Below are 11379 nucleotides of genomic sequence, written 5' to 3' on the forward strand. Positions count from 1 at the left end.
AGGAAGGAAGACACAAAACTACTTTTTGAGTCCCCATGTGTCTCCTTATTTGTCTCTTTGACACAAACAGATATTGCGCGCGCACACACACACACACACACACACACACACACACACACACACACACACACACACACACACACACACACACACACACACACACACACACACACACACACACACACACACACACACACACACACGCCCAACACGGGAAGGAAAGCCTAACTCTCTGCTGTGTTGTAAAACACATCTAAAGCTGCCAAATGAAACCTCTGCATATTTCCACCTTGTAAACAATATGGTTGAACAGCACGTTTGAAGAAATCACATAGCAGAGCGGCTAATGTGTTTAATGGCACAGAGCCAGCAACAATCTAAAGGGCATTAGTGGACACCCCACATTCGTTCCTCCCCTCGCAGCCCACAGCCACCTCAATCATCGTGTCAACCGCTGGAGTGAGAGAGAGCAGGAGACCCGGAGAGAAAGAAAGAGAGAGTGTGTGTTTTTGTTCTGGGCCAGAAAGGCGTTCTCCTGCCTCAGGATGTTGCCTTTAAAGCTGAAAAAGTGGGTTTCCTGAGGAGGAAACGATCACAGAATGAACGAGGCTCAGGCGAGACACCGTGTTCCCAACATTTCTTGAGCACAGGTCACCAGGCTGCAGAACGGGCGGCGAGCCTCAGTTGAACAGAGTGGGTCTCACTGCTGGGAAAGGTGAGTAAGAACTCTTGGTTTGTATTGTGAGGTTTATATCCCTCAGGTAGCTGCTGATAGTAAACCACTTGGAAACGGGCATTCTATCTGTTGTGCAGGTGTTTCCCCTGATGGATCCTGGATGCTTTGAGGCCTGGATGACTGACAGGACAAAATTTGAGCCCGACCTTCCTCACAGGAGAATGCATTTATGAATTTTGAACAATGGACAAATAACAAGTAGAGTCAGACTTGTGCTCTGAGTGAATGAATGGGTGTTTCTACACCAACTCATCCTCTTGCAAGCATCCATCCACATTTGAGCGAGGTGTCTACTCGTTTCCCATGTCAGGTATTTGACCGTCAGAGAAATGTACAACGAAAGCTGCAACCTCCCCTTGGACACAGACACATTCGGCCTGACCTGTATCTATGGCCTCATCTTCTCTTTGGGTCTCCCCAGCAACCTGCTGTCTCTCTGGGGACTGTACCAACTGGGTCGCTCAGGCGGAGGAGGCTGCCAGCTGGTCTACATCCTCAACCTGCTGCTGTCAGACCTCCTCCAGCTGCTCACCCTGCCACTGTGGATCCTCTACCTCCAGGGCAAGCACCGCTGGCCCTACGGCCAGCTGACCTGCGAGCTGGTCGGCTACGTGTTCTACGTGAACGTCTACGCCAGCGTCATGTTCCTGTGCCTGATAGCGCTGGACCGCTGCCTGGCAATTGTGTACCCGCTGAGCAGCCGCAGGGTGCGGAGTGTTAAGGTGGCAGCAGTGTCCGGTGTGGCGGTCTGGACCCTCACCTTCCTGTTCTGCCTGAGCGGGCTGCTGCCGTCTGTGTTTGACTCTGACAGACTGCTGTGTCTGGAGCAGTACCCCGTCAGTCCCAGATATGCCCAGTTCAAGATCACCACTGTGGTCCTCGGTTTTCTGCTGCCATGTGCCATACTAGGGTGAGTGGACTCCAAGCACGAGGATATTCCTGCTTTATCCTAGATGTTATACTGTGTCTTCAAATAAGTTCATGTAAAGTTCCTATTTTGTGTATTCTGATGAACAGGCTGAGTTTCTTATCTTTATCTCTGCTCCTGCCCTCAGCTACACCTCAGCCCACATCGGGGTTACACTCAGGCGGTCTCCCTCCCTCTCCGACCACGAGCGCCACAAAATCGTGGGCATCTTGGTCGTCATCACAATCAACTTCATCGTGGTCTTTGGGCCCTACCACCTCGTGGGCGGATACAGGTTTGTGTCCTTGCTGCTGACAGATGAACCGTGTGGATTGGAGAGTTCCATTTTCCTCATCTATCGCCTGTGCTACGGCCTGACCAGCCTTAACACCCTTCTGGACCCCCTCTTCTACATCTTCCTGTGCGCTGACGCTCGGCTGGAGCTGCAGAGGTCCCTGCCTTGCTTGGGGCGGGGCCAAAACACCCGCGGAAAGGAGGCCCTCGGTGCCAGAGCTCAGCCAGACAACCTGGGGGGGAGTGAAACTGGACACAATAACCTTCTTGCAATTTAGCCTGGGTTTGGCTACTGACATGACTATGGCAACTTGAGTCAATGCAACTACACCACCCAGTGGAAATACGTGCACTTGGTTCATGCAATTGTGTGGCACAATATTTCAAAGTGAAGAACTGTTGAGCTGTTGCTTACACTACTGTGTAATTACCTACAAATATAGAAATTCACAGTTTGATATGTTGTTACAAATAAAATCATCAAAGTAGAAATATATAACCACGTGAAATATGACTTCCAGAGACTGAAAGTGAAATGTGGACATTTCAAACTGTTTGTTTATTGTCATGACTATAGTTCCATAATTAAATGGGAAGTATGATATTGCAACAAAGGAGTGCTTCTCGTTGTCTTTATTACCGTTAAGAACAGCTACTTTACAGTATAAGTATTACAAAGTGTAGATATAAAATGCAAGGAGTGAACTATTGGAAACTGAAGCAGATGTGCAATGCAAAACTTAAGACGTACACTGTCACTAACCCTAACCCACACAGAGATATGTTCATGTCAGCTCCTGCAGCTGCTGATAAAATCTGGTGTGAGACCACATGTGAAAACAGCTTATTTCACAATAGAGAGAGAGAGAAAAACAGAAGCAATAATACCTATACACATCGATCAGACACATCCACGTAAAAACGCTGTATTTGTTCTGTTTTGTTCGAGAAGGTCTCATACATTTGAGAGGGACAAGAGCTGCAAAACAGGCACAAACGTATATATATATATAACATACTTGATAGTGATTCTGACTAAATGCCCTTATGCAATCTAACCATTTTCTGCAAAAGTGATTTCTGTCCTGGAAGCTGACAGTTTTGTAAGTTCTAAAATAAATGTGGGCAACACTTTATCCACTTCAAGTCATCTCATCCGTCCCTGCCCTGGGACGTGCAGTGAAGTGATGGTGATGCACAAGTGTATCATTCAAACATTTACTCTTAAATATAAGGAATAAGACAGGAATGAATAACAAAGCTTAGAAAATTTGAATTTCTAACAGAAAAGCCAGCGGTCTACTAATGGTCATGATAGCTGATGGTGCACAATAGTAATAACCAGTAATAATCCCTAATAGAAGCTGGCTAAAGAGTAAATATGATGAGCTATCGTTAAAAAAACAAGGGAAAAGGTAAATAAATGCCTTTCTCATATATTTCCTATCAGCATTTCTCTATTGACTGCTGGTTCTCAGTGCAGTTGGTTCAGCATTAGTTCAGTTGGTTCAGCAACACGTTCATCCTGCTCCTGGTCCTCTGTTTTCAGACAGAGGGTTGCGACGGAAGACGGCTTCTTTATAAACTCTGTGGTGGTGCTTAACGAGCTGCGGGCGGTGCTGCGGCGCCGGGCCAGTTCGGCCAGGTCCTCCGCCAGTACGCTCTCCATCACCGCACCCAGGGAATGTCTGATCTTGCTGCACAGGTCGGGGCAGCTGAACACGTACAGAACAGGGTTCAGGACGCTGTTCAGGAAGCCAAGGGTCGCCGCGACCTGGAGGGCCCCGCTTGCGAATTTCTGCATAGGGTGCCCGCTGGGAGATATCACCTCCATGATGATGAAGAAATGGTACGGCGCCCAGCAGAGGATGAAGCTCACCACCACGGCTACCACGAGACGAACGAAACGAAAAGAGCGTCGGTAGCCTCTGCGTGCCAAGTGGGAATACACGGCGATGTAGCTGAGGATGATGATTAGCAGAGGGATGAGGAAGGCTAGGAAGAGCTTCATGAAGACCAAGGCCTCCTTCCGCTGCTTGAATAATGCTTGCAGGTCATACGGCTGACTGGGGAGGGATACATTATAATTGTAGTAACAGAGGATCTTCCCATTTGGAAGGGGAATGGTGTCACGGAATATGTAGAAAGGGATGGTGCAGACCACAGCTAAGGCCCAAATCACCCCACATGTCTTCTCCACAAGTCGGATGCTCCTGTGGTTCTGGGCCCAGACTGGTCTCAGCACCACCAGGCAGCGGTCCATAGAAATGGCCGCCAGCAGGAAGCCACTGACGAACATGTTGAGGAAGAAGGTGGAGGAGTAGATGCGGCAGAAGGTCCTGCCCAGTGTCCAGGTGTTGCCGAGTGCCATGTAGAGGGTGAAGAAGGGAAGGAAAGCGGTGGCGAGCAGGTCGGAGGCCGCGAGGTTCAGGATCCACACGCTGATGACGGTGCGGCGGACGTGGAAGCCCACCACCCAGAGGATGAGGAGGTTCTCTATGATGCCGATGGAAGAGACCAAGCCGTGGAGGGAAATGGCGAAAATGCTCAAAGAACTCATATTGTCTGTTTGGTTTGATGGGAGGTAGGAGGTGTTTGACTCAACAAAGTGTGCCATGCTGAAGGGAAAACGCCTTGATCCTTTCACTCAGGCGTTTGCTTTACACTGCAACAGAGATTAGATCATGTTAAACTAAACAGGTGACAATTTCAAGTTATAAATCAGGAAGAGCTTTTTAAAATATAAAAATGACATGGAAATTGATGGAAAATTGATTCTAAAATGTCTTATTTCTGTTGTTTTGGTCCATGGAGCACACTTATATTTTTCTCTTTCAACAGCAGTATACAGCTATTCAGGCATTTAGTTACAGTTTAGTGCAAATGTGCTCCAGCAGTCACAATCAGTGGTTATTAATGTAAAACGCTGTATTTTAAGGTTGAAATACATTCTGCACATATTGTGTTGTTCTGCAACAGAAGAAGAAATGCAGCAGAGGTGAGAGGAGCATGACGCAAGCTGCTGCACGTAGTTTAAAGCTGTTTATTATAAGCTCTAAATACATTTATCAAGTGCGTTCATTTTTTAAAATAAATTATTTGTATGCGAGTGATACGATTTTAATTAGAAACCAACAAAGAACAGTGAGAGGCTTTAAAATGATTGTGTAAATGAGGAAGGAAGTAGCCAAGTCATCTTTGTGTCTCACCACGGTTGTTAAATGTAGCACTTCTCTGAAGTCGTCCAAAAAAAAAAACTGTGACATGCTTTAATCAGTGAAAACAACCAGCTGATTGACAAATAACCTCTAATAAAATATATCCAATACCAAAGCAAATGATTAATAAAATATATACATGACGTACAAAATAAACTAACAGTAATCAAAACACTGTAAATCACCCAGAGTTAGTAATATGATATCATTTTCATTTGTTGCACCTCACCAGTTTTTAAAAAGCAAACTGTAATATGATAAAATTACCAATCTTATATAATTACAAATATCTATGGATAATACGTGCTCGTGACGGGGACACCCTGCAGTATGATTTTTCCTTTCTTCTAAGAAAGGGGGATTTCTAAAAGTGTTTTTGCTCTGTCTGCACTGCAGCTCCTTATCTCCACAATCTTGTTTTTCACATTTGCCGCATCCTCCATGTTCACTCTGTAAATGTTACCCCGACTGATTTGATCTTCTAACCAAACATGTTCATCTCTACCGGTTTGTGAGTTTCAAGTTTGGTTGTAAAGCCTCACCTAATGCAAAATTACAATTTTGAAGATTTCTTGGGGTCTCCTTTTAAAGGTGGATATTAAAATCAAATTACATAGCAGTAATATGTAAATTCACAAATTAAAAAAATCAGAAATTACTGCAAACATGACTTTTGTTCAGTCGTGTGTTTAGATAGTTGTGGTTGTTACACAGATGAGGATGCAAACTTTGCAAAAAGAAAAAACTTCTGCTGCAGTGTCTCAAAAGAGACAATAATCAAGCGTTTCAAAATTTAAAAAAATGAATGCGTTAAAAAACGGCACTGCATAACATTGACTTCCCTTTCCCTCTGTACACACATGAAGAGCCTCTCGTCACTAGAAAAAGAAAAAACACTTACCGGGATGTCAGACTTTGATGAGGTCTGTGTCATGTCATGCTGCTGTATGACACAGTGCCCTGTCCCAGCCTTATTATTGTACAAGTAGAGTAATAGGAAGTCAAAACCCCAGAAAGGAAGTACAGCTTTGAGGACTCAGGCTTGTAGAGCTAAAGTCTTTTTACCTTTTGAACTTCTTTTCCAAGAAGGAAACTGTCAATGAGGAAATGGTGGTTTGTAATTTACTTATTGACCTTAATGTTTTATCACTTGAACAGATCACATTTTTGTCTTTCTTCTTGTGTTTGTGTGAGAAGGAGAAAGGTAGAAAAAATGTTTTACTGTGTGCTGCTAAATGGAAAGTACTCAGGTTGATCATTTTCAGACCTTTCCCAGACTGAGTAGTTCTCTTCATGACATTCTCTTTGTGCGTTGCTCCTTTAAATTTAGTACAAGGTCTTTCCTGTTTCTATTCAGTCCTTGTGTGCAGTTCAGCTCTTGAACAACAGGTAGCAGCAGACAACATTAAACATTTTTATCAACACTTCATAATGATGCTGCAGTGGCACCCTGTGGACTACGGAGTGTCAATCAGGTGGCTCTTTGAGCCTTGATGGTGTTTTTTGAATTGCAGCCTCTGGAGTCTATTGCAGAGATTTTTTTGGAGCCAGCACTTGCCAGGTCTCTGTAGTTTTGCAGTTTTAAGCACTTCTGCATACGCTTCACCTTTCACAACTGGAAACTGAAAAAAGATCTTATCGGATTAGACACACAGTTCTTCTTTATGCAACACAAGCATTTGCTCTTTTGTCAAAAGAAGTATATTCACCGCAAACTGACCTACATTTTTTTTTTCTAAATGCCAAAAGCACAGCGTGGCCACAAGATGCATCTGCAGCCCAGTGTGGTGCTGTGGTGGTCAACTCACATTGTTTCTGGCACACTTATAAGACAACACTGAAAACAGGAAATAAACGAATGCAAGGAAATATTTGCTGAAAGACTTTGATTTCTTTTCCATGGTGAGGATACAAAACGGGTGCCTTTTATATCTGTATATTTAATAAAGGAGAGAAAAGGTTGGGGTCAGCTGACCTGAAGATTCTCCGCCCCCATGTTTGCTAATTGACATTTTTAGCAATTGAAATTGAAACAACCTTATGACACAGTGCAGAGCTGTGCATCTCAACTTACTGTACAAGTCTTAATAGTGTTTCCACCTTGTTTGCTTCCTATCACACCGCATCCTCTTTTTAATCTCAGACCACACGGCCTGACTTACATTCTCTCAAAATAAGTCAGGGAGGTTCTATTTTCCATTTGAGCTTCGACTCGGCAGAGAACAGCGAACATGGGGCCCGCCCAAATGTCACAACTCACGAAGTATGGTTTCAAGTAAGACGAGTGTTGGCCAGTCGTGTCTCGCCTCGACTCAGTCAACAACTGTACAGCTTTTAACAATTGTGTTTGTTTTTTTTCAAAAGCACAGACCACAAACATCACAGGACACATATGAGTCACACGGTAGCTGCATTTGCAAACGGGGCCGTTACATCTGCAAACATAAGAGTGAAGGCCTGAGACAAACATACTAAATGGTATTCAAAGCATTGGGGACTGATGCAGAAACTTGACCACATCAGATCATCAAAGTACCTTCACGTGTAGACACACAAATAAATGTGCAGTGAAATATTTTACCCACACGTTACAATCAGTGAGTGTTTCATATGTTTGCGTCGTAATCTATAAGTAATGTTTACTTTAAATTGCAGCCACATTCATGCTCAAGGATGTAATAAAGTGCACAACATTGTTTCGCTCTCTAATCACAATTTGACTCATAGAGCTTGACACGGTGCAACATCCTTTTACCCTTGAGTCACATGTGAGGGATCCCTCACATAAAGCTCTGAGGAAGAAGTGAAGTCAGTTACATGTAATGATGAGACATCCTAGATTATATCAGGGAATGGGGGCCAGGCGATCTCAGACCGTGGGTACATTTTTGTGTGACTCTGTCTTAAACTTTTTCCCCTCAATCCCTTCAATCCAGATTTGAAGCAGTGATGCAACAATAACAAACAATTACATGTGGTTTGGCATTAAACTAAAACTTGCTCTGTGTAATACTGTAGACTTTTGATGTGATTTCTTCCAAATACAAGATGACGATGACGACGACGACGATGATGATGATGATGATAAAGATGTCCTGTGAACTGTCGGAACTACTGCCACTTCTGACCTGAGTGGCATATGACGACAGCACTGCCATTAAACTGTTGACATGAATTATCTACATTTCCTTTTTTCATTATTTTGTAGATGTCAGATGTTGCTTCCTACTACAATTTGAAAAAAATACCCAAGTTAAATAGATTCTTAGATTCTCAAAAACATACATATAACTAGGATGTGAACTGTTGTATCTCTCTTGACTCAATGTTGGACAGTTTCACCAATGTCCCCCCACTCCTGGCTTATTGCTTGAGCGTGGCATTGGCCGTGTCCTTGAACGGGCTGCTCGTCTTGGCTTTCGTCATGTGCCCTGCCTGCTCAGGTAAGGATTTTCCGAATCGACGGGATTTTGCCGTAATGACTTGACATGACCATTCGTGTTTTTTGATTTGCAGGAACCGTTTCTTACCCGGGATATTCTGCAGCCACGGTAGGTCCAAAAAAAAAGGTCGAAATAAAATATGTATTTGTTTGCACGGTTGTTATGTCAAGTATGTTCTGAGAGCATCAGCATCTCCGCACACAAGAGTCTAACACCAGATACGTGAAAGTCCCCTATAATCTATTAATATCTCCTGTTAGCAGCAAGCGGCCGGCACTCGAGTTCACCTTTCACGCCTGTGGTGAAGGTGTCAAGGTCTGCAAAGCACAAGTTTCCATTGGTCTGAAAACAGAGAAGGTGCAGAGATCTTCTCCATTAAGCACGGAAACTCCAACAAAATGAAGGAACTGACTTTTGCTATGTGCGTGGCATGTCTGCTCTTGGGGAGAATGGGTGAGTTGTTTCTTTTGTAAAGGCACTAGTGAGGTCACGATTTAAACTTTCATTCTCTGCCATGCGTTACAATATGCTCACTGTCCATTTTCTCCTCAGCTGAAGTGACACCATCTTCACGCTTCAAATTAGTTAAAGTTGCTGAAGAGGTGACTTTGGACTGTTTCTATGAAGATGATTCTACAGTGATGCTATTCTGGTACAAACAGATTCTGGGAGAGAAACCAAAGCTGGTGTCTAAGTTCTATAAGCACAACAGCATTGATAAAAATGGCAAACTGAGTGATGAATTTAGGAATGATACGCGCTTTAAACTGGAAACTACCACAGGTAAAAGTCATTTGAAGATCTCAGACGTGCAAATTTCAGACTCAGCTACTTACTTCTGCATAACAGGTTATTTATACACGTATGACTTTATGGAGAGCATCACTGTCAGTGTGAAAGGTTCAGGGTCTAACATCCAGGCTCTGGTGCATCAGTCTGAGAGCATCCAGCCAGGAGGCTCTGTGACTCTCAGCTGTACAGTTCACACTGGGACCTGTGATGGAGAACACAGTGTTTACTGGGTCAAGAACTCTGAAGAACCTCAGCCAGGACTCATTTACACCCACGGAGACAGGAGCGATCAGTGTGAGGAAACCCATGCACAGACACCCTTGTGTCTACAACTTGTCAATGGAGAGACTGAACCGTTCTCATGCTGGGACCTACTACTGTGCTGTCGCTGCATGTGGACACATTGTGTTTGGAGACGGCACCAAAGTGGACTTTGAAGGTAACTAGAATTTTAGACAAGATTGTGACATTTGTTGAATGGTGGTGGAAAGCTCAGTAATGTCTCCTGTTGTCTGGCTCTCTGCAGAGGAGGTGGACTCTCTTCCCTTGGTGTATTTCCTGAGCGGAGCTTTGGCGTTCACCACAATCCTGGTTGTTTCTCTGGCTTACACAGCCCAAAGAGCGTTCAAGACAAACTGCTGCCAGTGCTCAGGTGGGGTAATCCTCATTATTTATATTTGTTAGTGTGAATTCAGTTTGCGTGATATTGAAGAACAGCAAAGATCTTCATGAGTTAGTGTTCCAACATGTTACTTGGACATCTAGATTCATTCAAAGACAGTAAGGGGAAATCTCTTATGGTGCATTCACACGTCGCAGGATTTGTGCTTATCCACATTCACTCTAACAAACACAACCCAGCGCCACCTGAGGCTGATCAGTGGCCAGTTTGAGCACCAACTAGCTCGCATCGGTGCCAGGACCGGCCAGCGCTGATTGGCTTTCACAACATCACGTCACACAAATAATTCAACTGGAGTGATTGACAAGAATTACGTCAATTTGGTCAAGCTTGATCGAATTTAGGGGACTGTTGGGCCATTCTAGTTGTTCTCTCAAACAGATTGTAATGGCACCATCATACATTCAGATTTTAATATACTTTATTGTACATTGCAGAAAATGACCTTGAGGAAAACATTGTCCATGCCACAGATTGAGAGTGGTGATAAAGTGCTGGTGTTTGTTTACTCAGTACTGCACCATGACTCAATCTCAATGAAGTGATGGACACATTTACTTCATTACTTTTGTTCCAACTAAGTAAATAGAGTCACCCCACATCCAGTTCACTGCATCTTGAATAAGACTTTTGTTGTTGTCTTTTGTCACAAACTAGAATCTCAAGCAGCTGCAGCAGCTCTGAATATGGAGGTGAGTGGAGAAGCAGAGCACAAGGGATGAACACAAAAAGAGCAATATTTTTAATATAATGCAATAAGTAATACATATGGCTGTGAGGATTAATTAAAACTAATTTTAAAATTTAAAAGAATTCAAAAACCTGTTGTTGGTGTATGGAGGTATTGCTCAATAATACAATTTAAATCAAATGTATCATTCTTTTCTTCTCGTACTGAATAATTCACTCATTATTGTTACTTTGTCCTGAACAGAACCAAGATGAAGACACTTTCCATTGTGCTGCTCTGTGTCTCAAAACAAACGGCGAGCAACGTCATCGAAGGGACAACATGGAGTCTGTTTGTGTTTACTCTCGATTGAAGAATTGCAGAAAGTGAACTTCCAACCATGTCAGCACAGAAGCTTCCATATTTGTCATTTACTGTTGCAAAACCAAATGTGAAATAATGTAGAAATAAAATAAAATATATATTTGTTTGCAGGGTTGTTATGTCAAGTATGTTCTGAGAGCATCAGCATCTCCGCACACAAGAGTCTAACATCAGATACGTGAAAATCCCCTATGATCTATTAATATCTCCTGTTAGCAGAAAGCGCAGGTCGCACCTTCCAACCTGCACCCGG

At 43.5% G+C, this 11379-nt stretch overlaps 2 protein-coding genes and 1 pseudogene across 2 annotated transcripts; 2 read left to right on the plus strand and 1 right to left on the minus strand.

Moving 5' to 3' along the window:
* Positions 1-257: 257 nt before the first annotated feature.
* On the plus strand, positions 258-2551 carry si:dkey-165a24.9 (G-protein coupled receptor 4). The gene is made up of 3 exons (XM_035149735.1): positions 258-715; positions 814-1646; positions 1792-2551. Exons 2-3 carry the CDS (start codon positions 1066-1068, stop codon positions 2213-2215), a joined length of 1005 nt encoding a protein of 334 aa, XP_035005626.1. The 5' UTR covers positions 258-715; positions 814-1065; the 3' UTR covers positions 2216-2551.
* A 4-nt stretch (positions 2552-2555) lies between these two features.
* Positions 2556-6141, minus strand: LOC118103063 (prostaglandin D2 receptor 2-like). The gene is made up of 2 exons (XM_035149733.2): positions 6057-6141; positions 2556-4602 (listed from the first exon to the last, which is right to left on the minus strand). The coding sequence occupies exon 2, from the start codon at positions 4552-4554 to the stop codon at positions 3412-3414; it is 1143 nt and encodes a 380-aa protein (XP_035005624.1). The 5' UTR covers positions 4555-4602; positions 6057-6141; the 3' UTR covers positions 2556-3411.
* A 2773-nt stretch (positions 6142-8914) lies between these two features.
* LOC118102472 lies at positions 8915-11193 on the plus strand (annotated as a pseudogene).
* Positions 11194-11379: the final 186 nt, after the last annotated feature.

The sequence above is a fragment of the Hippoglossus stenolepis genome, chromosome 23, assembly GCF_022539355.2.
Source record: "Hippoglossus stenolepis isolate QCI-W04-F060 chromosome 23, HSTE1.2, whole genome shotgun sequence".
Lineage (NCBI taxonomy): Eukaryota > Metazoa > Chordata > Actinopteri > Pleuronectiformes > Pleuronectidae > Hippoglossus > Hippoglossus stenolepis.

Bases quoted from the DNA above. Each gene is read 5' to 3' on its own strand.
- LOC118103063 (XM_035149733.2), bottom strand. From the start codon at position 4,554: ATGGCACACTTTGTTGAGTCAAACACCTCCTACCTCCCATCAAACCAA.
- si:dkey-165a24.9 (XM_035149735.1), top strand. From the start codon at position 1,066: ATGTACAACGAAAGCTGCAACCTCCCCTTGGACACAGACACATTCGGC. The intron at 1,647-1,791 runs GTGAGTGGACTC...TCCTGCCCTCAG, and splicing joins CTGCCATGTGCCATACTAGG to CTACACCTCAGCCCACATCG.